The 27,858-nt window shown below is 34.6% G+C and overlaps 3 protein-coding genes across 3 annotated transcripts; 1 reads left to right on the forward strand and 2 right to left on the reverse strand.

Moving 5' to 3' along the window:
- Nucleotides 1-657: 657 nt before the first annotated feature.
- Nucleotides 658-7,925, reverse strand: LOC114712004 (uncharacterized). The gene is made up of 6 exons (XM_028896452.1): nucleotides 7,916-7,925; nucleotides 5,640-5,737; nucleotides 2,618-2,663; nucleotides 1,864-2,513; nucleotides 1,641-1,755; nucleotides 658-848 (listed from the first exon to the last, which is right to left on the reverse strand). Exons 1-6 carry the CDS (start codon nucleotides 7,923-7,925, stop codon nucleotides 835-837), a joined length of 933 nt encoding a protein of 310 aa, XP_028752285.1. The 3' UTR covers nucleotides 658-834.
- A 1,621-nt stretch (nucleotides 7,926-9,546) lies between these two features.
- LOC114712005 (formin-like protein 7) lies at nucleotides 9,547-10,710 on the reverse strand. The gene has a single exon (XM_028896453.1). The coding sequence runs from the start codon at nucleotides 10,708-10,710 to the stop codon at nucleotides 9,547-9,549; it is 1,164 nt and encodes a 387-aa protein (XP_028752286.1).
- An 11,407-nt stretch (nucleotides 10,711-22,117) lies between these two features.
- LOC114712018 (AAA-ATPase At2g46620-like) lies at nucleotides 22,118-23,922 on the forward strand. The gene has a single exon (XM_028896467.1). The coding sequence runs from the start codon at nucleotides 22,435-22,437 to the stop codon at nucleotides 23,857-23,859; it is 1,425 nt and encodes a 474-aa protein (XP_028752300.1). The 5' UTR covers nucleotides 22,118-22,434; the 3' UTR covers nucleotides 23,860-23,922.
- Nucleotides 23,923-27,858: the final 3,936 nt, after the last annotated feature.

Below are 27,858 nucleotides of genomic sequence, written 5' to 3' on the forward strand. Positions count from 1 at the left end.
AAAATTGTTTCTAATAAAAAATATATGTTTAATTAAAAAAAAAGCATTACTCCAAAATAAAAAAGAACTCAGCGAAAAAGTAAGCGCCTTCACCGCCCTAACTTGGTCAGCATTGCATTTTCTCGGGCGGAGCTAGGTTCCCGGTGGTGGTTGACCTTTAATTGTCTTTATGAACTACATGGTTGTCAAAATCCATTCAAGCAGTTCAGATTTTGCCAGAGTCTCTCAAGGCTGACAGATATTTTTTTCTGTCTCACAAAAAAAAAAAATCTAAGACAAAAGGGCTGCGTGGTCCTCAAACCCCCCCCATGTCTCTCTTACTGTGCTAGTGTTGTGGGGCAGATGAGATCTGCGTTGTAGGCTATGAAGATCTTTTGGTCATTGGGCTTGTCTACTTCATTGGTCTGCCCTATTTTCTCTATCGTATGGGCTGTATTGTCTCTTGGACTTGTTGGGCCAGGCCCATCAAGTTTACGGGGTCATAGGGTAAGTGGAGTATTATGATATTAGCCTTTGGAATGGACAAAACTAAAACATAGGAAAACCATTAATCTCCTCAGGAAACGACTTGACCGAAAACAGAGAAAGGTTGTGATGAACGACTGACAAAAATGAGTGCTCAATGAATGATTACCCAAAATATTGCATCAAACACTATTTAAGTCAAAGTAATAAAATTCAACACAAACAAATTAGAGGTATCAGACAACACAATCACATGCTTTGTTCATAAAATACGCCAACAAAAATTAACCTGATTAGCATATGTCCTTACATTATCAAAAATAAAATATAAATACAATTGTAGCTAATCAACAGACTTCAGATTAGAGATCAACCGCTAGTGCCTGCAAGAAGAAGAAAGGGCATCCACATCAATTTAGATTAATTTAGTAATAGCTCAAAAAAATTTAGTAGTAATTTTTAAAATTGAAATTCACAAATGTTTAGTTTGTAATAAAGTAACCTGATTAAAAAATCAAATGACACAAAAAGGCCTAATGACCTATCGCTGATGACAATGTTAAAGCAAATGAAAATATCCATATATAGAGAAAGTCATGTGGCTGACAAAATTACATATTGATCAAATAGTTTTATAAAGTGGAATCACGTAATTAAATTGAGTTTTACTGATCTGCAGGCTGACTACAATATAATTATTCAATTTGGCATTCTTTGTTGGACTGTTCAGTTACTTTTTGTGGGAGGGCCCCAGACAGATAATAAATGACTCCTACCACATGGAAAATGACACCTCTTCGAATTAGGGTAAGCTTTTCATCAACTGATCACTTTGAATCTATCTTCCATTAAGCCGTATGCTGAGAATATACAAATTGTATCATGCAAGTAACAAGTTATTGCTAGCTAGCATAAATACGTATCATAAACTTCTTGAAACAAGTAAGTGAATAACGCCCTATAAATGTGTTCATTTGTCATTTGCTTAGAAAACAGGGGGGGGGGGGAAAAAAACCAGAATGAAAGCCAGTGACGTGGTAGAATATATAGAATTGGAAGCACTCTTGCCCTCCACAACTTGTGCATGCTTTGTCATATAAACCACTCGCAGAAAGCAAACAAATATATAAAACTAATAATGGACACCGCGGGAAAATTTGGATCAGCTGCCATACCTTCAGTCTTGTGATTGTCACAGATTTCACTTGCACTAGGTTTCTGGGCTCCTGATTTCTGATTCTTAACATCAACCTCAGGATGGATTTTCTTCTTTATCATCTTCTTCATCATCTAAATCATTAAGAAAGAAAGAAATCAAGTTGAATAATTCGATTCATGCAAGTTCTATGTTGATTTCAAAGTGAGATTGTGAGAATGGGAAGCTAATTGATGACTTACTCTCTGTATATTTTTAATTGGGTGTGGATTGTCCTTATTGACGCGAGCTATGAGCTTCTTGGCAAATGCAGGGCGTCCGTATTGTTTGGCTTTAAGGCTTTGTTTATCATCACTTGTCTGATCATCCAGCAAGACTTTTGCAGCGTCATGTTTTATTATTTTCCCAGAATCAGCCAAGAAAAGGTCAGCTAGAGTGATTCTTTCACCTTTCTTCTTCTCCTTCTGATCAGTCCCCACATGGATACATTCTATGACATCATCAGAATCCAAAGTTGGTGTCGGAATCACAAGAGCTCCCCCTTGGGCAGCATTGGCCAGATTAGGTTTCTCGTTTCCAACATCTTCAACGTTGTTCTCAAACTTGGTGCCAATAAGTGGTTTCATTTCCTCATGCTCACAATCACTGTACTTGTTTTCTTCCTCATCAGCATCATGTTGCTCTGCTTCATCTTCATCGCTTTCCAAAGCCAAGTAATCTTTGTGTTGGTTGGAGCACTTGAAGGGACCATAACAACCAAAAGTGCCAATGGTTAGAAAGCCATCTTTCCAACCACCATGGACATCAGCAAGAGCAACTTCTTTCAGTGAAGCTTGATCATCCCATTTGATAACATCAGGCTCAGCCTTTCTCACGTTGGAATCAAACCCATCTGTGTAAAAACAAAATATTCATGGAAAATACCTAAAATACAAATTAAAGCTTATATGCAGAGTTGTTCGAAAGAAGTTAGAAAGGTATATATATCAGTCAAACCCTTCAGAGCACCATGATGGAACGTCCTGTGCACCCAGTTGAAGATCTGTGACAAATTAACAATACTAAAAATTAACCAATGTATCTCAGCTAATCACGATGGAAAATGAGTATTGAACGTGAATGAGAAGCAAAATGGATGAATGCATGCATGACTTGCCATCACCTTCATTTTTCTTCCACTTTCCAAAAACAATGGTCAGAGATGCAGAGTGAGGGACTGGGGCTTAACCATTATGAGGATCAGGAATGAAACGCTCAAGGTGGACCAACCTGGTAGTCCAATTAAGTTGAGCCACGTGTTCCCCTAGATGGTGACCTACAGGTTAACCCATGCTGGTGGGTTCTCACATATAGAAGAATTATTGCCATAATCTAATTTAATCCCTTTACTCGAATTTGACTGACCATATCTTAAGAACATATAATAGACTCTTTCAATGATGGCTTATATGTCAAAGTTTTCTTCAAATGAAAATTGTAAAACGATGCTTCTGCATAAGTATGATGAAATTGGAACTCATCAAGTGATCTCAACATTCTGCTTACAATTTGAAAAGAGAAAGAATCAAAGAAAAGGAGAGTTCAAAGGGTAAAAGAAAAATTGGGAAAAGTATTGTTTGGCTAAAAAAGAGATGAAGAGATCAATGAGTGAAGCATGTTCTAAAGCATATGAGGAATTTTATAAGGAGTTAGGAGCAAAGACGGGAGAAAGAAATATTTACAAGATTATGAAGTAAAAAAAAGAGGGGAAAAAAAAAAGATTTGAACCAAGTAAGGTGTATAAAGGATGAAGAGGGTAAAGTTCTAGTTATTGATGGGGATATTAAAAATAGATGGGAGGCTGACTTTTACAAGTTGTTCAATAAGGAAAGCGAATATGCAATTCAGAACTTGGAGGACTTGCTAATTATGAAGATGATTAGAATTTGGCTTTTTACCACAGGATCCGTATTGAAGAGGTCAAGACAGCTCTTAAGAAAATAGATAATAGTAAAGCCATTGAATCTGATGGTATTCCTATCAAAGTTTGAAAATGTTTAAGCAAGGAGGTGAAAGGTGATTGACCAAGCTTTTTAATGAAATTTTACGCTCTAAAAATATGCTAGATGAATGGAAGAAAAACACTTTAGTTCCTATTTAAAAAAATAAGGAGATATTCAAAACTGTGCAAGCTACAGAGGGATGAAACTTACGAGCCATACGATGAAGTTGTGGGTTGTGGGAAAAAGTGATTAAACATAGGTTGAGGTTGGAGACTTTTATTTCAAAGAATCAATTTGGATTTATACGGGGAAAATCCATAACACAAGCAATTTACTTATTAAGAGGGTTAATAGAAAAATATAAAAGTAAAGAAAGGGATTTATATATGGTTTTTATTAACTTGAAAAAAGCTTATGATTGTGTGCCAAGAGAAGTACTTTGGAAGGCTTTGAAAAGAAAGGTATACGGGTTGCTTATATCAAAGCCATATAATATATGTATGAGGGGGTAATTACTAGCGTAAGAATGCCTAGAGGTGAGACAAAGGACTTTCCTATTAAGATTGACTTACATCAGGGATCTTCTTCAAGTCCTTATCTGTTTAATATTGTTCTAGACTTTTAACTGAGTTTATTCAAGAAAAAAAAATCCCTAAGTACATGCTTTTCATAGATGACATAATTCTTATGGCTGAATCAAAAGAAGAAATTAACTCTAGATTGGAGTTATGGAGAAGGACCATGGAGTCGAAAAGTTTTCACTTGAGCAAGAGCAAGACAAAATATATGCATTACAATTTTGAGGAGGCATGGCAATGGTGATTTGGAGATAAAGATGGGGGATCAAATCATTCCTCAAGTGTTAAAGTTCAAATATCTAGAACCTATTATACATGAGGATGGTGAAATTGATAGCGATGTTTCGCATATAACACAAGTCGGTTGGTTAAAGTGAAGGAAGGCTATCAAAGTTATTTGCGATAAGAAGGTACCTAAAAAACTTAAGGAAAAAATTTATCAGATTGCTATAAGACCAACTATGTTGTATGGTAGTGAATATTAGGCGATAAAGGAAAAACAAGAGCATAAAGTTGAGGTAGCAGAAGTGAAGATGTTGAGATGGATGTGTGATCATACGAAAAAAGGTAAGGTTTGAAATGAAATTATCAGAGCAAGAGTAGGTGTGGCGTCAATCAAAGAGAAAATGATTGAATATCACTTGAGATGGTTTGGATATGTACAGAGAAGGCCATTAGAGGCCCCGGTGAGAAGGGAAGATCAGACAATTTTGAGTCTTATAAAAAGGCGCAAAGGAAGGCTGAGAAAAACGCTCAACGAAATCATTGAAACGGACCTTCTAGTTAACAACATATCTAAGAACTTGGTTGTTGACAGAGCACATTAGCATCATGCGATTCATGTAGCCGACCTCACATGAGGCTTGTTGTTGTTGTTAGGAGAAACTATTTTCTCCCAACTTCACGTGAATACACAAGACTCACTTTTATTTATCAAAGACAACAATACTTTCACCTTAGAAGTTAAATTTGTTAGAATATTACAATCAAAGCTGTCTTCACATGACAATCAAAGCCGGAGAGAAAAACAAATGAATCGAGTTTCACAACCTTTACTTATCTGTATTCTTTTGCTGCAATATTGAAATAATAGTGAGGAGGCAGCTTAGATATTTCATATGCTGATTCTCTTGCAAACTACTACGAAACAAAAACAATGCTGTCAATGCTATGTTTTATATAAGTAGTATTTCCCAAAAATACGATAAGTTTCTTTGAACTCAAAACCATAGATGTCGAGTTGTATGTCATCTTATTAGGCTGATATACTTGAGCACTCAAAGTTTGCAGTTCATGAGATCAACCTAGTGTAATACTTTTAAACTTCGTTTTATTTAACTTTTTTTATTCTGATAATGCATATATTACAATCAGGAAGCAAAAATGCTGTCTACAATACTGCACCTATTGTAGCTAGCTCAGGATATTGCGCAGTAAAAAAAAAAAAAAAAATCTGACCATGTGACGCTGCTGGTGGTTGTTGCATATAGTCACATTTGATGAACCACTTGCTATAGTTACCTTCTCTTCTATCACAATGTGAATAAGCTTTTTATCTATCACCAAAAAAAAAAAAAGAATAAGCTTTTTATCTGTGTCCATTGAAAAGGGTTTCTTACAACTCTACGGGATTTTATTTTCTGTCTACTGACTAGGGTTTCAAACTTGGTTTTCACTTGACGAGGATAAGATGCTTTTGTTTTTATAACTGAAGTGAATTATCTTTCCTTGAGAATCTCTATCGCAGACTTTTGATGCAGATCCACTACCCTGTGATATGCCCAGAAGATTCATCAACCTAGAATTTGAACTTGTGACATACAAAGAATCTGAAGCTCACTTTCGATGCACATATACAGGGGATCTGCATCTGTAGCTGTTATGCTCACGAATCAATGTCTGTTAAAGATCAAAAGGGAGGGGCATTAATTATTAATGTGATGTCGACTTCACAAGAAGAATTAATGTTGTATGAAAGTGAAAGCTGAACCGGAGAAGATCTCTCCAAGAGGGCTTAGCCAAGCAGAAAACAGTGGCTAGGAAAATTCAGATACGTACAATTCCAATGATAGTGATCTTGGTCTCTCACCCTTATTGTCTGGTTGCTAGCTCTCATAGAATGCTTATAAAATGCTTTGGATTCTTCTTATATATGTGCCTGTGGGGGTCATATTGAGTGCTTCCACTCCATAAGCTTACAAATTTGTGTCCCAGCTAAGGCAAAATTTTTAGGAAGGAAAATGACATTTTTACAGTGATAACTTTTGAAAGTGATGCAAGTCTTAGAAACTATAGAGCATTAGAGCTCATAATGTCCATTTTAAGTCACTGCATCGAGCATGCTTCAATTTTTGGTTTTCTTTATCCGAGAAAAGAACGAAAGTTTCATTGAAAATTCACGCATGGTGCTAGTAAACGAGGCACATCAAACTAGATTTTTGGGTACTAATGTCTTAATGCACATCACAGAGCATAAAAAGGTCCAGAGAGAGAGAGATATGATGTGGAAGTTAACATTTGTGTATTTTGACCAAATCGAACATAAAGACCTTCGAAAGTGATAAGGCACACTCTTCTGGGTAAAGCTATCTTCTAGAGCTAGCCTACAAATGATCAGTTTATACATGATTACTCTTTGTTTTCTGCACCTTGCTGCTAAACATATTTATATCCCTTAAATTAATTAGTCATAATATGTACTTTTTTTTTTCTGGGAAAAAAACCAAAGTCAGACCGGGAAATACACTGAAATTTCTACATAAACTGGGGGAGTTACATTTGAGCGTTACCGAAAAAACCTGGAGTGATTTGGGCATACAGGAAAAAGTAGTTTCCTGAAGATGAAGAAAAATGAAAATTATTGCGATGAGGGAATGCCTTGTGTTAAGCAGTAAAAGAGAAAGTGGCAAGAAGAGTGGTTTCCAAAGGTGGAAATAACTGTCAAGAGCAAGAGTAGTATGAAAGAAGAACACAAGAGATTCAGGACAAATTCACAGACACACAAGAATCGTAATCAGTACGAATTCTCGTGACCATACAATCATAGTACGACTCCTCATATTATTCATTTACATCCATTTAGCTCCCAAGCTTCAGATTCGTCTTTTAGCACTGATCACTCTATGCATGCTTTTCATATTTCCTTAACCTTTGCTTACCCCCCAAGCTTTATTGTCCAGCATTATTAATGTACTCTTTTGGTTCTAAACGTAAGACTTATTTTGCAGTATAAATCACATTACAAAATAAATCTTACATTTAAAATCAGGAGAGTGTCATACTATGTTCACTTAATGTAAATGTCCTCCTGACCAATATATATCTGTGTGTGGATGTACTTTGCCGTTCATTAAAATTCAGTTCAGTTGCAAGTCTTCCATTTTTCTTAGATATTAATTACTTCTACAAATTCATAAAGTTTGGACCAAGTCTATCTATAACTGGCAAAAACAGAATTAACTTCTTAAAATAAAGTAGCCTTGGGGTAGTTTCTCCAACAGTGTAGGATGTGTCAGGCAAGCGTACGTAAGACTTATCCTAAAAATTTAGTGGCAATGAAGCACACCCACATGCGTGGTGGTGAAACTTGTTTTCTTATTCACAATTATTTGAGGATAGCTAAATGACCATGACAGTGACCCCGTTTTTGCACCAAAAAACAGAGAGAATATGATGACTATAACTGACCACACGCATGAGTTTGCATGAATAAGAAAAACGCTGTGCTCAATTACCATTTACCATGTGTACGTGCTTGTGTGTTTTTTTAATCCTTCAACCAAAGCATCTAAACATTTATATATAGAGGGATATAAAGTAAAAAAGCACTCTAAAATACTGTTCTGTCTTCTACTACTGGGGGTCAAAGTTATTATTAGAAGTTTAGATTTGGGTTTCAGACGATTGTTACAAGTTGCTTACATATTATCTATGCATGCAGTTTAAGATTGCAGGTCAGGTTCCAGACAGAGCCGGATGCTCAGGGGCTACGACCCATTGAAGCTCCTTTCAAAGGGTACATATTGATATAGTTCTCAAAATTTGTGTATTAGGCAACTGGATCGACCTTTCATATGTTTCTTTGTTTTCTTCTTCTTCACTATCTAATTTTCTCTGCAAATTCTCACCCGAATTAACCATGCTCTTTCTTATATCTCAATGCTTGCACATATATATTTCTTCCTGTATAAAGTTTACATTTCCTTTTGCCAAACCAGATAAGCCCTCGGCTCAATTAGAGCTTTTAATTAATCCCATATTTAAGTTTTATCCCAAAATTTGGCCCAAGAATAACAAATTAGCTTACAGAGAAAAATACATCCCGCATTTGTTAAAGTGCGTCTCTGTGAAGGGGAAACATTGTAGTTTGACTGTTTGGGTTGACCAAAGTGGATTTGGGTGGGAGATGGGGAGCATCATCAGCCTATGGGTAACCACAGAGCTCAGCCCAAACAGGTTGACATGTGACGTCTAAAACCAACGTTTAGTTTTCGACCCAAAAATAGTTTTGGAGCTTGCCTTTATAGGCCCAGTAGACCCAATCACCATTGGGCTCGGTTAAATTATTTTGACACAGTGCCTGTTAAGATTGGTGATAAATAAGTTGGATCTAGTAGAAGGGACTAGTCCCTCACAATGTGATAAACCAAAATTCAAATTCCTACAGGAAAAAAATGTCCACATTTAGTTTCCGATACTGCCTTGAATAAAACTGCCTCCAATAGGAGGATACTTATGCTTTAGAGAGAAAAAACAGATCGGTGATGAATAAATATAATTTCAAATGATCATTATTTTTATAAATAATGCTAGTATTAATTAAAGGTGATACTGATTCATCGTGCTTCACTAGTAAATCAAACAGGAATTAAGTTTCAAAATTGTGGTTAAAAAAATGTGGGGATAGAGTTGTTGATTGGTTCAAATTTCTATATTGTATATGACTTGTTAAAATTTTTATATTTTATATTGATAATGATAATTTTAATTTGCGTCTTAGAAAAGTAAAACTGACAAAACATAATTCTCCAACATATGTGTCGATTTCTCTGAAAAATCGAAGTTTGGATTCCAAATTCATCTTTATTCTTCAACTGGGAGGAGTGGTCTCCGCGGAATTACTCACTGGTTACAACCAAAATAACAAAAAATTAAAATAAAACAAAAGGCGACGATCAGGAGCGATTTTCCCATTTTGCCCCCGCTCCTAACCTTTATTTTCCAATGCATACCATAAAGCCCAAAGGCCGAAATGCACAAATCAAGCATGGCCAGTGCGGGCGCACCCCAGACATACATAACAAAAGAACCAGCTTCATTTTCCAATTGGAAAATGCTTCATTCAAACCAGAAGACCATCGTCGAATCAATCGTGCCTGCCATTGACGTTCTCATTGAGATGGAATCCTCCGCTCTCGAACGGCTTCCTCGTGAGAGAAAGGCGAACTCCTGCATCGTGATGGCTGCAGGAGGCATTGTACAAGAGGGAATTGTTAACGCACTGTACGTTACTATTCATGAACGCGGACGTCGGATGCGAAGATTTTGTTCTTCTGCTGTTTCTATTCTCCTTCCTTTTCCCATTACCTTCATCACTGCTCGAGCTCGCCGATTCTCCGCTCTCGCTTTTGGACTTCGAAACCCCGTTCTTGTAAAGATAATTGGGTGTGTCTCCGAATTCATGTTTCTTCTTTGATTGGATCAACTCCATGTATGCTCCTCTGTTTTCACCAGCAATAGTTATAACTTTCATCGGGGAATCCTCTGAACCCCAGGACTTTCTGTGATTGCCGTTCTGTTTCTCATTATGGTTCTTTCGGGTTTCCGCTGAATTGCCATTTCCCCACTGCTTAGGCTTTTCAATGCTGTTCTGAAGTATCACATTCTTGGACTCTGCTTCCTCTGGGATCTTAGGCTTAACCTCAGAGTTAGCTTTCAACTGCGCAGGCGGAAGAGTCAGAGGAGAAGGCGGTGGTGCGGTGGGTTTGGCCTTTGGTGACTGCATTAGAGTCTGAACCACCTGCTTCGTTGAGGGACTGGACCCTCGAGCCGTGGTCTCACTCTTGGCTGGGGAAGAAGCGGAATGAGGCGTGGTTGCTTTCTGGTTTGGAGAAGCAGAAGGCGGCGGCGTGGTGGGTTTGGCCTTCGGTGATTGCATTACATTCTGAACCACCTGCTTCGTGGAGGGAATGGTTCCACCCTTGGCTGGGGAAGAAGCAGAAAGTGGTGGAGATGTTTTCTGGGCTGGAGAAGGAGATGAAACTGAAGATACAGTTGAGACTGATCCATTCTGAAGAGGGGAATTTGGCAATGAAGAGGAGGACTGAACAGGAAGTTTCTGAGCTGGAGACGAAGGTACAGATCCTCTCTCCGCCGGAGCAGCAGATGGCGGCGGCGAAGAGTTGGTCCTATTAGTGGGCTGAACCAAAGAAGGACGAGGGTCTTGTGCAGGCGCAGGAGGAGGAGGAGGAACCACTGAGCGTAAAGAGGCTAAGCGAAACCACGGCCGGCCAGGGGCTTGGTTAGCCATAATGGAAATGGTAGTGATGACTCTTAAAGAAACAAAAGAAGCGAATGCAAATAATGAGAGGGGACTTAATATGGGCAAAAGAGCTATGAGATAGGCGAGGCCATGAAGTGTTATTTATAGATTGAAACAAAAAGGGAATTGAGATTAGCGTATTAATTAGTCCATGAAAGAAAAAAGAAATACAGAGAGAGGAGAATGGGAAAAGCATCGGATTCAATTGGCACCTCCAGCTGACACAGCACAAGATTGGTATCAACTACGAAAGATCCACTGCCTTTTTGAGAATCAAATTTAGTTTAGGTAACTCTTCCTAAAATTTTACTGCTAACTCTGTCCTACCTAGCTTTCATTCTTTTTGCGGTACTATCTACTTCCTTCGTTTTACTTGTAAATGCAATCACCATACCAGCTCTGTACTCAGTATTAAAGCTGGAGTTTGGTCTAAAATTGTGCTGTGACATTGTCACTTGTTTTTTTTGCCTTAGATCAATATAACATGCATTTAATGCTGTTTACATTTGGTTGATATGATGAATGATGCACACATAGAATGACATTGCTTCTGTTTCCTGGAAAGAATGATATTGCTTCTGAAATCGAGTTTGATTCCCTCTGAGAAGTACCCGCAAGCCTTAGACTAATTCATCAAGGCCAGCCGGACATCTCAGTTCCTATATCTTCCTCGCAATCAGGTACGACTGTGCTTGCCAATTGTCAAAATTCAAGCGCACGCAGTAACAAAACCAGATTCCACCCAAATAAAAATGAAAAAGAATTCTGACTTGCTGTTTGGCTTGCTTCTGACTTTGCTTGCTGAGGTAGTTTTCCACTTACCTCGGGTTTGTGCGTGCGAGGTTGCTTCAGAGGGACTTTTTCCCTTTAAGTGCGCTACCTATCATGTTGTCACAGCCATAACGTATCCTATTTCAACGATGTACAAGAAAAGAAGCAACAACTAAAGCCAGTTTTTCTGATTTGGCCAGGATCCTATGCTCATTTTAGACAACCAACCTATGTTAAGCACTAAAGAGAATAACTTGAAAAGTTTTGTTGTAAATTGTAATCAATTTTTAATGTTAAAACTTTTACTCTATGAAAGGCATCCATTTGATCATATGTGTGGACGGAGTTACATCAATGAAAATGATTTTAAGCCGTGAAAATGTAGTTTCGCTGACTCCATTGCTCCATGTCCTAAAAGCGTCTTTATTCTTTATTCTTTTTTCCCATTTTTTCTCCTTCTTCTTCTTCCCCTTATTATTTCTCCATTTCCAAAATACAAGGGTGATTTAAAAGTTTTCATTTCATCCTAAATATATGATCCAGTTCTGTCTAATCTATTATATTGTTTGTTTCTTTTAACCTGTAATACCCTTATTTATTGAAATATTTTTATCTCCACACATTAAATTTTAATCATTAAATAATAAGGTATATTAAAAAAAAAGTGTTATAAATTCTCTACATGTTGATTATAGATAAAGAATTGGTTTGCGCTGGTTTTTTTAAGTATGGGTGGACTTGAATTGATGTAAGAGATTCCATGTCGAATAAAACTGAGCTATAACATGAAAAAAACTAATAAAATTTTGAGTTAAGATGTGTGGTCTTGGACAATGCTATTGTCAAATTTTGTTTTCTTGCCCATTCTCCATTTGGCTCACCATTCCCAACAAGTTGATTTGATGAAAGATGAGAACTAAATGAATAAAAAAAATAAGGGGGCTTGATGAGTGCTTTCTCCATCACCACATATTCTAAAACCAACAGAATGTGGCTGCTGTGTGTTGTAGAGAGACATGACATCCCTAGTATTCCTGAAACTTGAGACTCCTACCGTTGATTGGTGAGGATTCCCGATTTTCTATTAATGGTGCCTTCCGAATATGTACTCTCTTCCAATATTATTTCTCATTCATTCAACATTAGTGCTTCCTCATTCGCCTTTCCATTTCTACTCACTTTTTAAGTTTTGAACATACCAGTGGCCACCAAGTTTTCGCTTGATTTTGACCTTTTTTTCCCTCAAGATATTATACTTTATCTTATCTATAATATAACCATGAACCATAAATATGGACCATGCAGACTCTGACGTACACAAGGAATAAACCAACATGTGTGCATTGCAAAAGTCTGTGACTGAATAAAAATCATATTAAAATATCTTATTATAATCATTATCTGGATTATTGGGAAAAAATACTATCGAACTTAAGAGAGTATCATAATGAGTGTGTTTGGATTGGTATTGGCCAAAACTAACTTCTAGTCTAACTAATTTTTGTAACTGAAGTAAGAGTAAATATCAGTTAGTGTAATGCGATTTATGTTTGGATAGGTGCTTATAAAAATTCAGTTGGAAAAGTTAAAAGTTGTTTGAATGATTAAATAGAAAAGTGAGTTCAATTATAAAATTTTTTAGGAAAACGTGAAACTGCAATTTGAAATAAAAAAGTCATATTTTCTTCCGTTGAATTTAACTGAAGTTGAAGGCTAAAAGTTGGTTGGGCTTTTAGCCCCATCCAAACAAACATTTGGTTCTAAGTAAGTCACAAACTACTGTTTCACGCTTTTCTATAGACTTTTACCGTTGTAAATTGCAATCCAAACATAGCCAATGTTTTTTTTAAAAAAAAAAAATCATACGTTGGCTCATAAATGAAGTAAAATATAATTTAAAATAATGAAAGAGAAGTTCAAGCTTCAAATGCATGTGGGAGGTCATTATTATTTTATTTGTAATTGTATTAAAAAAGATTATCCGTAAATAAATGAAGACATACTCTTGAAGACCCGGCATATTCTATGTTGATGGTTTGTAATTTTCATGATATTCCCCCCCCCCCCGGTTTTTTTTTGGGTTCAACATGTTTAACGTTTATGATGATGAGTGGAATCTAGCCCCCCCCCCCCCAACACACACATACACACACACATAAAAGAAAGCAGGGGAAAGCAAGCATATAGATTATCAATATACATCCGAATATATATCGAAATATTGAAATTAGTGGTGGCCGTATTCTACTATCAGTACTTTTAGCATAAAGTGCGTATTCTATGAATTTTTTCCTTATAAAAAAAAAAGTCATATAGTGGATGAGTTATAAATAGTTTAGAATTATATTTAACATTGGAAAATTCACTCTGCTGACATTACCATACAAAGACAAAGCCGGTGAAGGAAAAAGTTGGAGCCACCTGGTAAATGCAGACATTGGGTCAGTGAAACACCTCTACGTTCTCACATGAGAAGAAAATCAGCTACGGTTGACCTTTTTTGTTGGCCCATTATTTCATCAGCAGCCCATAAAACCTTGCTTTAACTTCGCCCAATCTCGGGATTTTTATCAAAATGCTACACACAGTAAAATAAATTACCATGATGCTACGCTATGAAAAGTATTTCCCTAAATGCTACACTCAAACTCGTTCATTACAAGAACGAGTTCAAATTTTCAAAGAAGTCGTTCAAGGGAAGAACGAGTTTCATGTCTGATCATTTTTTTTTTAACAAGATCGAAACTCGTTCAAGGCATGAACGAGTTTAGCCTGTCAGAGCGTCTCAGTCGGCTTCTTCTTTTCCTCTTTCATTTCAGCAAAATTTACAAACAAAGACCCATACCATCAACACATTCTTCCTTTTTCTTTAGACTTCGGAGACAATTGCAATTAATGACCCAACTCCTCCCCAACCACCGCTTTCGTTTTTTTTCCTTTGCTCTTCAGTCTATATTTTCAAAAAATATGAATCAATTGTACTTTACATCCTAATAATTAAATTTTAAAAAATATATAAAATAAATTTATTGAATATAAATTATTTATCAATATGATATAATATATGTAAAATTTACACCTGTTTAATATAGTCATTGTACAGATTGAAGGTCAAAGATTATGAGGGAATGAGTGGTGTTAAAATTTATTAAAATTAAACACAAATAATTATGTATAACCGCCTTGTAGCATTCTTGTATATAAAAATTTTTTTTAACAGAAATTATGTACATTTACAAATATTAGAAAAAACTTAGAAATTGATACCGGCTAAAATGATATCCTGTAAACAAATATTTACAATATATACTTAGATGCCGCATGCATCAAGACAGCCTTGTCATGATTTAATGACCATTTATTTATATTAATAATTCAAACACGTTTAATTTTTAGCTGATGGACAAATTCAAAGTTAGATTATGAATATTGTTAAAATTTATACTCCTATTTAATAATTACACATCTAAAAGTGATATATTTTGATTTATCATATATCTAAACAGGTTGCAATATGCTAAATTAAACTGACTTTTTTAAAAAGAATTCAAATATAAATTATAATAGTATTTCAATAAACTTATGTTTGGTTAAATTTAAACTTGCAAATTTTAAACCAAACACTTGCATGTTATGTTTTTTTTCAATAAATTGTTCCATAAATGTACATAATTTCTGTTAAAAAAATTTTTATATACAAGAATGCTACAAGGCGGTTGTACATAATTATTTGTGTTTAATTTTAATAAATTTTAACACCACTCATTCCCTCATAATCTTTGACCTTCAATCTGTCCAATGACTATATTAAATAGGTGTAAATTTTGCATATATTATATCATATTGATAAATAATTTATATTCAATAAATTTATTTTATATATTTTTTAAAATTTAATTATTAGGATGTAAAGTAAAATTGATTCATATTTTTTGGAAATATAGACTGAAGGGCAAAGGAAAAAAACGAAAGCGGTGGTTGGGGAGAGTTGGGTCATTAATTGCAATTCTCTCCGAAGTCTAGAGAAAAAGGAAGAATGTGTTGATGGTATGGGTCTTTGTTTGTAAATTTTGCTGAAATGAAAGAGGAAAAGAAGAAGCCGACTGAGACGCTCTGACAGGCTAAACTCGTTCATGCCTTGAACGAGTTTCGATCTTGTTTAAAAAAAAATGATCAGACATGAAACTCGTTCTTCCCTTGAACGACTTCTTTGAAAATTTGAACTCGTTCTTGTGATGAACGAGTTTGAGTGTAGCATTTAGGGAAATACTTTTCATAGTGTAGCATCATGGTAATTTATTTTACTGTGTGTAGCATTTTGATAAAAATCCCCCCAATCTCTATTAGGCTCAGTCAGGTCCCATTCCATCAGAATGGGCCGCGATGTTTGTGAATGTCATGGAGCCGAACCATCAGCATGGTGGTGTGTGTAAATCCTAGATCAATTTATTTATTATTCAACCAAGGTTTGAATCCTCACTGAGAGAGTTATCTACATTTAGTACATGATAGTGTCTCGAATAGGATTACTTTCAATAGAAGGATACTTATGCTTTAGCCCCAAAAAAAAATATTTATTATTCACCAATGGGGATTAGGTATAACAAAAATGACTAGTCTTTCACAACGTAGCAAACCAAGGTTCGAATCCTTGCTAGGAGAAGTGCCCACATTTAGTACCCGACAGTGTTTTGAATAGAATTACTTCCAATAAGAGAATACCTATGCTTTAGTCAAAAAAAATATTTATTATTCCACTGGCCAAAATTCTTATCATGTTACGGTGAGATTTCAAGAATTTGAGAGACTGATCTTACTCTGTTAGGCTAGCTTCATATTAATTAGGTGGTAAAAAGGAAAAGATTGACTTTCATTAGATTTAGAATGCCAGTCCATCCCTTCAGATTTTTTTTTTTCAACGGTCATAAAGTCCATGATATTATCATACTACCTCTAGTCCTAAATATAAGATTTAGTTGATTAATTTGAATAGATTAAGAAAGTTAGTTAAATTAGTTATTTATAATAAATAGATATTGTCTTTCCTAAAATATTCTTACTGATCAAGTATCTTGGCTAGAATTACTATTATTAGAAGGACTAATTTGAAAAAATACATAAATATAAGATATAAAGTGAAATTGAGTATTATATTTAAGACGAAAATAAAAATTAAATAAGATCTTATATTAATAACTGAAAGTAATATTAAAAATTACTTGGTGAAAACATATGGTCACATATACCTAAGAAGTGCCGAGGCAGTTGGGCTAATTAATGCTGAACACTTTCTTGAATCTTTTTTTTTTTTTTAAAGACAATTTCTTGAATCTTATTTATGCATGATATTGCATCTTCATTCCTTTGAAAATTTATTTGGAGTTATTTAGAACTTGTTTTATATAAGTGGAAGCAGAATTCCACTCATATATTTATTTTATATTTTATAAATCATAGTTAAAAAACTACTTATAAATTATTTTAAGCAAATTCTTAGTACTCATTCGGTTCTAAATATGAAATTTCTTTCGTAGTATAAATTACACTATGAAATAGATTTTATATTTAAAATCAGAGAAGTATAATTACTTTAATTAAGGCACCGTTTGGATGCACTTGCAAACCATGGTTTGGAAGCCCAAACCATGGTTTGCACAAAATGCTATCCAAACACCCCCTCAAAAATCAAAACCATGGTTTTGGCTCCAAAACCATGGTTTTGGAAAAAGCAAAAATTTTTTGCTTTTGGAGAAAAAAGAGAGAGTATGAGAGCCTATAGGATATGTATCTTGTTATTTTTTTTATAAACATATTTAATCTTATATTTTATAAATATATATACATATTAATTATTTATTAATTATATTATCTTATGTATTATTAATTATGTTAATAAAAAATATATTATTAACAATTTTATTCCTCTAAATTAAAATATATCATAAAATCTATTTTTTCTGTAATTATCATATTAACTTATTTCTTTTTTTTAGTAATTTGTATATATAAAAAGTGCTTCTGATAACAACTATCCAAACACTCTCACTTTTTAAAATCACTTTTTCATAAAATCTATTTTTTCCAGAATCTATTCTTTCCAGAATCTATTCTTCTCAAAATCTATTCTCCAGAATCACTTTTTCAAACCACAGTTTGGTTTCATCCAAACACACCCTAAGTTGAGGTGAAATTACTTTCACGCCTAGGATTTCACAAATCATGATATTTTAAATGTTCCAATGAGCATTCTAGTCGCGTCGATGGGTGCATGAGTTTCTTTATATGGATGAAGTGAAAAACAAGGGGGGAAAAAATACGGAAGAGGTTGGCGCAATGAATCTGAAATGTGGATGAATTGGAAAGACTTGGGATTCTCTCAACCTATTATGCTGCAGATGCCAGCACTCGATGGGACAAGACATTGACGGTCAACTTAATTGACGTGGCGCTGAACAAGACTGAACTGCGCTCAAATAAACCTTAATTAGTATGGTCTCTTTTTTTTCCCAAGAAAATTTCATTTAACTCTCACCAAGCAATAAATATCAGTCAACTTCAAAAAATTTTTAAAATTTTACTACAATGATCAAAATTTTATAGGAAAAAAAAAACAAAAGTATCCTTGCTTGATATGTCATAAAAATGAAATCCTTTTTCATTATTAATGCTTAATACCATGAAAACTATAAAATAGCCGTGTTATTTATGAGTTGTAAATTGTATAACTAAAATTTAAGATATGTCCAAGATGTTTAGTGGTTATGTTTATTTATAAATATACAGGAGGAGATAGAATTAAAACAAACACACACACACACACACACACAAAGTAGCTAAATCCCATAAGCACAAGGCAACTTGCATATGGCTGCATGCGTCAGCCAAAGTCTAAACATCCTACTAAGAAAGTAAAAAAATCTGTGTGTGCACAATGAAATTGAGATGGACGCATCGCACTAAAATTAGTGGAATATATTCATGGGAAAATTACACTCAGGTCCCACAGAGCATAATTAATATAAAAAAGGTCCCTCGAAATCGCGAAATGATTCTGAAGTCCCCAGGAACCTGTGTGTAATTAATTCTAATTGTGAAATTATATAGTTACCCTTGTTAATTTGAACTTATTTACAACCTTAACAGTGGATGTTAACAACCTGAGAAGAGGTGGTTAATAACCTCAACAACGGCCCTGGCATTCCACAGAGTGAGTTGTCATGAGCACTGCCGAGGTTGTCAATCACGTCTTCTCGGGTTGTTAACAGCCACTGTTGAGATTGTAAACGAATTGCTGCAATAAAATTAGAACCTATTTACAACCTCAACAGTAGCTGTTAACAACCCGAGAAGAGGTGGTTAACAACCTCAACAACGCCCCTGGCATTCTACAGAGTGAGTTGTCATGAGTACTGCCGAGGTTGTCAATCACGTCTTCTCGGGTTGTTAATAGCCACTGTTGAGATTGTAAACGAATTGCTGCAATAAAATTAACAGGGATAAGTAGGTAATTTCACAATTAGAATTAATTACACACAGGTCCCTGGGGACTTCAGAATCATTTCGCGATTTCGAGGGACCTTTTTGATATTAATTGTGCTCTGTAGGACCTGAGTGTAATTTTCCCTATATTCATTTCATAATAAATACTAAAAAAAACCTCTGGAATACAGGAAAAAGCATAGAATTCGCATTAAACTTGGGATCAACCATGGAATTAATAATCCAGAAAATATTCATGTCATAATTGGGGTCTTTAATAAAGTGCCTTTTTCTGTGTACCTTGGAACACTATCGTGTGGGAATTTATTCTCAGTGAAAAGAAAAATAAACATAATCAGAAATCAAAGTCTGTTAAGAAAATTGGAACCACACGTCATTATTCTGGAGTAATTAGTTTCATAATAAGAATAATTCATGAGAGAGAGCATGTCTTTGGACTATGGATCACACAATTAAAAGTTTAAAACAGCCACTTGTACATATTATTAAAAGTGAGGGAAGAAAGGATATCATAAAAAAGTGAGCTTAATATTTTGATATAAAGGCGACTCGTTTCTATACATGTAAGTGATCAGGGCCATGCGTTATATAATGAAAAGACAAATTAAAGCCAAACAGTGAAGAAAAATGCATCGATCATGATTTTCCTTTTTTCATGCAGAGATGATATAATGAAGAGATTAAAAAAAAGGCAAGATAATCCCAAGACGTCATAGCTGATGAAAAGAAGCTAAAGGATAACGGAAAGTGGAAAGTACGTGATGTGGGAAGAAGAAGATGATGGATGAAGGAGAGTAGAAAAGGGGAAATAAAGTTTAGAGAAAGTTTCCGAGCCAGTACGTGGATTATATTGCTCCTTCAGAAATACATGGAAACAGATCACTCTCAAAAAGCAAAGTTGGAAAGTCTCTCTCCCTTGTGTGCATGCCAGTCAAGAAGAAGTTATTGAGGTGAGGAATTGTGGAAGGCCACATGGTTCTAATTGTGGAGGAAGGATTAATTAGCAGCTAAGTTTGTATGAAAGTGATATATTGGACGTAAGAGAGAAAGCTACATGAAGAACGAAGAATATTCGGATATCTGTATAAGAGAACACAGGCAATATATATATATATATATATATATTTATATATGGAGGCTTGTTTATATTGGCTTCAGACCACTTTCCTAATTCTGCATGCGAAGGCTCTTGAAGCTCTTGCTCGGATATGTCAAGAAAGGTCTTAAGAATGACAACTTGATATTGTTCTACTGGCCTAAAAGAAATTGATCTGATATCCTTAGGTCCCATAAGACGACTTTTAGTTTTAGTGATTGTTAAGAGTTGTGGGGAAAAAAATTAACCAACGGGAGATTATAAAGGATTAAAGTAAAAGAATATAATAGAAGATGGCACGCGAAATTTAACGTGAAAAAATTCTCAATGTAAGGGACAACAAATTCATAGACAACCTGCAGCAAGAAATTTCACCATGAAAAAAAATAAATATTTTACAATGATCATCTAATCCTCATATAGACGGAGAGATTATATATATATATATAGAGAGAGAGAGAGAGAGCTTCTAAATAAAAGCAAAAATATTGAATTAGTTAATGAATACCGCCTCCTAGAATATTAATTATAAATATGATGAGGATAAAATAGATTTTGAACCAAAATAATAAATAAATATAATCTTAATGGACTATAGAAAATTGAGCCATAACTCATCCAACAAAAAAAAGAAAGAAAATTGAGCCATAATCTCTGAAAACTTTTTATTTTTTGAAGCAACAATAGAAAAATATCACGCTGTTGCCCTTTTTTCCTAATACAATTATATATGTCTTTGATTATTTTTGCTCAAAAGAATTATGCATGTATTATTTTCTTAATGCCAGGATGCCCGAATAAGATTTTAACTGTCAAGGTATACCTCAATTCTGATTGGGCTTTAAATGTGTCACTAATAATTGCTCATCATTTTCAGAGTTTTAAATGTTTCAAACTTTAATTTGGCACTGTTAGAATTGAATGTAGGTGAGCAAAAGTTCTTGAGCGAGTTAGTATTAAAAGCGACGCGTCTTATTTAAAACATCAATCATATATAAAAATTATAAAATTCACTTGTATCATCGGTCGGAACAATTAATTCATTTTAGTCATCAGAAATTTTTAGTACATAAAATGGTTAAAAAATGGCAAAATAATAATAAAAACAAATTATTATCCAATAATAAAGCTTGATATTTAAATTAGTAAAATCTATTAAAAATGTTTTATTTTTATCATGCTGAAAGGACTCTAAATTAGTAAATTGACTTGAGGTGATCTTCTACCAATTTTCCTACTTTGCCTCGCTAGTTATGATTTTTTAAATTGAAAAATTGCCATACGCATCAATTTTTATATCCTGTGCTGTGGATGATTGTAAATTAGTAAATTGCTTCTGCCCGCGCCTTTCTGGATTTTTTCTTCACTTTATTGGCAAACATTATTAAACTGTCACTTATCAAGAAAAGAAAAACAGAGAAAGAATAAAAAGAAGAGAAAAATTATTACTCTGTCATCTATGCTTATGCCCTGCCCGATGAAAACAATCGAAACATATTTTAATTAACATGTTTTTAATCTTTTAATGCGTAAATATTTTTCTATTTTTTCATTTTTGGCCAACTTTTTATTTTTTATTTTTTCATTCATTAAAATATTGCATTTTCAATGTTTTCCTACCTTTAGATTTTTTTTTTTATTAGGTCAAGTATAAAGATATGATACTCCGAATCTTAATTGCTATTAGACTTATCATGCGAAACACGCCCTTGTCAGTCTCGCGTGGAAGAGGTAGAAAATGAAGAATCCTGAATTTAGAAACTTATGTATATTTCAATTAATTCGTTAATAATGATCAGCCAAAAAATTAAAATCAAATCTTAAATTTAATAAAATTATAAACAAAATAGAAAATCTTGACGTTCACAATGTCCTTATTGAGGTATCTGATAGTAAAATTTAACTTTAATAAATAATTAATTGTGATTTTATGCGTTTCTGTTGTAATTTGTCAACTCCGTCCTTGAAATAACAATTTTTTTTTTGTTATAAAGCTTTAGAACTCAAACAAACAATATGAAATTTCGCACATATATACTGCTCTTCAAATCGGAATCACTGACTTCTATTTTGCATTAAACCTCACTTCCTTCCCTCCCTCTCGTATTTCAATCCGACACAAATTCAAGCTCTCTCCCGTTTTTTCCCGGTCTGTCCTATCATTTCTTCGCCAATCACCAATTCATTGTCTCAATCTTCATCGGTTTTTCTTTTTCTCCGATTGCTCCCTCTAACCTCTCATGAATATTTTCCCTGATGAGAAAAAAAATCCACACCTTCAGCTCCAAAACTCAGGCCTTGCTGTGCTCTGTTTTGCAATTTATTGTCTAGCTTAGATTGTCACCATGATTCTCCCCAACCCATTTTTCCTGTTCATTCTTATCATGTTTTTGTTGTATATGACTCGTGTGGCTTTGTTTAAAACTGGTTTGATGTACACCGTAAAGAAATGTTGGAGAATCATTGAAGATAGTTTTTATGTTTACCAGTACTTCAGAGTCCCAGAACTATACGAAGACATGCTGGAGAATCCGCTTTACAGGAAGGTCTCTCTGTATCTGCATTCTTTGCCTTCCCTTGAAGATTCCGATTTTACCAACTTGATCACGGGGAAGAAGAACAATGATATCGTTCTCTGCCTTGGCCCAAAACAAACCGTCGAGGACACTTTTCTCGGAGCTCGAGTTTTTTGGCTCAATGAAGGAGACGAGAAGTCCGAGTCAAACCGTAACAGAGCGTTCATCCTGAAGATCAGGAAAGCTGACAAGCGCCGAATCCTCCGCCCTTATCTTCAGCACATCCACACCATCGCTGACGAAATCGAGCAACAGGGAAAACGTGGTTTGAGGCTGTTCATGATCACCGACCCTATTGGCGGCGGGAAAGGACGGTGGAGATCCGTCCCGTTCACGCATCCCTCAACTTTCGACACCATCACCATGGAATGCGACCTCAAAAACAAGGTGAAATCCGATCTCGAATCGTTCCTCAAGGCAAAGCAATACTACAACCGACTCGGCCGCGTCTGGAAACGGAGCTTTCTCCTGTACGGCCCCTCAGGCACCGGGAAATCGAGTTTTGTCGCCGCGATGGCCAATTTTCTCTGCTACGACGTGTACGATATGGATCTCTCGAAAGTCCCGAGCGATTCGCACCTGAAATCCATGCTGCTCCAGACGACTGCAAAATCAATCATCGTCGTCGAAGACCTCGATCGGTTTCTTGTCGAGAAATCCAAGGCCGTGAGCTTATCGGGGATTCTGAACTTCATGGATGGGATTCTGACTTCGTGCTGTGCCCAGGAGATGATCATGGTGTTCACGATGAACAACAAGGAGCACGTGGATCCAGATGTGCTCCGTCCGGGGCGGGTCGACGTCCACATCCGGTTTAGCCTGTGTGATTTCCCCGCGTTCAAGACGCTAGCAAGTAGCTATTTGGGGTTGAAGGACCACAAGCTATTCCCTCAAGTGGAGGAGATGTTCCAGAAGGGGGCGAGTCTGAGCGCGGCGGAAATCGGCGAGTTGATGATCGCGAATCGCAGCTCACCGAGTCGGGCGATAAAATCGGTCATCAGCGCCCTGCAAACGGATGGCGATGGGAGGGGGCGCGGCGGGAAGATCGGGCGACAGTTAGTGGACGTAATGGACGAGCCGGATGGAGTTCTGTGCGGAGATGGTTTCCATACGGTTAAGGATTTGCGAAAACTGTACGGTTTTTTTAGATCAAAGAACCACAAGAAATCTCAACCGTTGTTGCTAAGGCGATGATGGGCCGGGGCACAGTAGTGAACAGGCGTCAGTTAACAATAGGCCTAGAAGTATAAACTGGCATCAGTGTAATTGTGGAGGGGTTAGGAAGGCAAAGGCAAGGAAGCTGTTTTTTTTTTTTTTTTGGTTGATAATTAAATTACATTGTTGGTTGGATGTAAATTGATCCCTCATTAAATGTGTTATTAAAGCACTGTAGATCATGATTCATACTTCAGCTCAACAAGGAAAAAAAAAAAATCCATAATTCACACTTGAGCACGTGCGTCAAATATTTGACTTCTTCAAATTGAGCTAAATGTGATCTTAGTGCTGTATATATTGGAAAGCCATGATTCGAATCTTCCCGTGTTAAATATGGCCACTTATATATGTATGTATATCAGCCTCTATATTCTGTCGTAGCCAAAACTCATGATATCGTTGTCAAAACTTGCAACTCAAGTGTAAAAGTAAACAGTAAAACGATGGAAATCAAAATTAAAAGACAAAATAAACTAGAATAGCTTTTTCCTTAACAGTATGCCTGTTTGGGAGGGTTTAAAAAATCTCTTATGAATATGTTTCACGTAAACTGAAACAAAATCTTTTTACATACTTGTTTTATATTCTATAAATCACTATTAAAAAACTATTTATAAGCTGTTCCAAATATGCTCAGTATTGATTAGCAGGAAATTAAAAAAGGAAATAGATAGGATTTGACCCTCATTGTACCAGGCACATTTCTCTAAATATCTGTAAGAAAAATGAAATCTATGGTTAAATAAAATTTTCTCAAAATCAACTTAAAGATGTTTTAGTCCTATTTATAAAGCAAAGAGAATTTTTTTTTTCTCATTTATAACTCACCTAAGTAAATTTAGTTTTTTTTAAAAAATAATTTGAAGAAGGATTTTTCTTTTTGAGGCTTGGAGCGCATATGTTTTTGGCCTTTCTGAATAAATACGTTTTTTAGGATTCCAAATTTAGTATTCTTCTTCTTACGAAAATGATGCCATTTACTATTTCAACCAACACCTTATTGGTCAGTGTAGATAATTTTTTTCAAATGATGTATTTATTAAATAAGGATAAAATTAAAAAGTTATATTATTTTAATGAAGAGTTAATACAATTTAAAATTTTTATTAGTTTGTGCGAAACATGTTATAAATGCCATATAAATATGACAAGATAAGTATTAAATTTGACAACTTTTTCAGAATTAATACTGTCCACTTGATTCAAACAATTCCCTATTGAATGGATTAAAGCATTGTTAGCAGATTACAATTGAAAATGCTCATTGTTTAAGAAGGAACTCAGCTCCTTCGGCCAGCCAAAAAGGAAGGAACTCATCTCAAGTCATCATTGACCTTTTCACCATCATCATATTTAAATAGACTAGCTGCATCGCAACAAAGGCAAGACCACGGTGCATAAAACGCTATTCTCACTTCATCCATTGAATGTTCCCAGGGATTATCTCTTACTACTTCTGTCCTATTTATTCATAAAACACTAATTCATATCTGAAGTTTTTTTTAAAAAAAAAAAAATTGTTTTCCTCCCTTGCGGATAAACTGAATTGATGAAGCATCAAATAATAAGATAGTGTTTGTTCCATATTCACCCTCTTTTTACTTTTATTTCCAAGTGGTCCACTAGGCATCTTTCTGGTGGACAAAAAGAAAATTAAAATACTCCATAATTAATATGCATGCGAATTCAGAAGAGTAGTTTTTACTTTCTGGTATTTTATTGGCTCTGTCCTCTTTGTTCCCCACCGAACTGCATGATTATCATCGTTGGCATCGAATGGAGAGCATGACATGTCAAAATTTCAAGATTTAATTAAGATTGAACAGTGTGCTGTACAATGAGCAAAGGTCTCTTCAATCATTAATGCTGAACTAAATTTAACATTGCTGTGGCCTGTCATACTAAACATGTTTCTTAATTTTCTCTGGTAAAAAAAAACATGTTTCTTAATTTTTTTTTTTCAAATGTGAAGTTACAACAAGACGAGTGTGCAAATTTCAGGTAAGGAATTAAAAAAATAAATTAAACATATTAAAAAAGTTAGTTAGACAGTTAAATTATTTAAACCTACTAACTTAATATTTCTCGATCTTATTTACAAGTCACTTTGAACGTGTTTTATACAGATTAAGAAAAATCTCAGATTTTATTAATTTTTATTTAAAATTTAACAATTTTATAACTTTATCTCTATTTAATATACATTATGCTCAATAAAAATAAAATCAACACAATAATAAATGAAGGATCAAATTACATAATCATATGAAAATTTTTTATCCCTGTCTTATAAATAGGACCAAAAAAAATTTCTTCACTCTTTGTTCTATGAATAGGACAAGAGGAGTATGCGTTTTTCTCCTGTAAAGTAAAAAAAATAAAAATACAATTATTACTATTATTTCATTCAATAAGCTTATTAAAAATTTCAAGAACAAAAAATATTCAACCATCACAATATTACACCACACATCTTATGAACCACAACAAAATTTTAGGGAACCCTTTGACAATAAAATTAAAAGCCGAGAGAGTATTAGATGATCCGATTAATATATTGAGTTTAACACCGTGCTGAAAGGGATCAATTTCGAAGTGGCCCATCAAAATAAATAACATCATATAAGCAGAGTGAATTGAATTATAAATAATTTTGTCATGGTAATTTTCATTTCAACGGAACCTTTTTTTTTTTTTTTGGTATGGGTGATAATATGAGAGTGAATTGATTTGATTTTATATTAAAAGGAGCTACGAGGGCCTGACATGATTGAGACTCGGAATCCCTATTTCCTATGTGCAGCACTTCTGCACACGCTATTTATTTCGATTGCGAGAGAACACAATTATAGAGTGTGTTTGGCCTCACGGGAGGGTGAGAAAGAGGAGAGAAAATGAACTTTTCTTGTTTAGTTATAAATTTTGAAACAGAGGGGAATCAAAATCTTCCCCACCCTTATTTTGACTCCTCTCAAATTACAAGTTTTTGGAAGGAAGTCAAGTATATTGACTATTTTGCCCTTATGATTTATGTAATATTTCAATAATGTTCTTAGATTAAAAAAAAAAAAAACCACCCGTTCCCTTTCATACTCATATGCTATTGGCCCGTCACAACCCTCACCCACAGCTCCTTTCCTCTGCATTTTGCTCAAATGTTTGGTTGTTTTTATATGTTCAATTAAAAAACTCCAATTGATCTGAAAAGATTTCTGAACGCTTTGTTTTTTCGGAAACGCGATGATGCTCAACAGTTTATAAAATTTCTAGGTCCTGGTCTTGGGTGGGTAATGAATCTGCTTCTTTTTAATAAATATATATTGGCATGGGAAGAGAAGCCATATTTGATTTATTTTTTAAGGAAGACAAGAACGAAATGAAAACCGTGGAGGTTTTAGAAATTTAAAAATATTTATATATCAGTTTTTTGTACACATCTAGACGATATTAATATATCACTGTACCAATATTTTAATACACATATTATTAACGTGGCCGAATAAATTTTTATTGAATTATGTAATTTGAATTAAGATGTAAATTAATTTATATAACATATACATATAAATATAAGTTAATATGTAAGGGTAAAATAGTAAATTAATTATTATTATCTCTTTCCTCCCTTTCTTGAACCAAACAAAGATTATTAAATATTATTTCTTTTTTTTTATCAAACCAAACAAGATAAAGTAAAAACCTCCCCCACTTTTCACTCCGTTCAAAGCAAACAGCCCTTAACTTATCTAATTCTTTCATTAATAGAAATTTTTTGATGTAGTTATGATAGCTTTGGTTGTTCGCTCTTCAAGAATTTTTGTTTAAATAGTTTATACCATCCATACATAATGTTTTGATCTAAGATTTCAATTCTTTTATGTTTCTGTAATAGCATATTGTTCCATGGAACTAAGGTCCAAAATATGAAAGAAACAAGTGTTTCCACGACTCTACCACCCAATTAATTCTGTTTCA

Source organism: Neltuma alba, unplaced genomic scaffold (genome assembly GCF_004799145.2).
Source record: "Neltuma alba isolate B1F8T4 unplaced genomic scaffold, ASM479914v2 tig00011326_pilon, whole genome shotgun sequence".
Classification (NCBI taxonomy): domain Eukaryota; kingdom Viridiplantae; phylum Streptophyta; class Magnoliopsida; order Fabales; family Fabaceae; genus Neltuma; species Neltuma alba.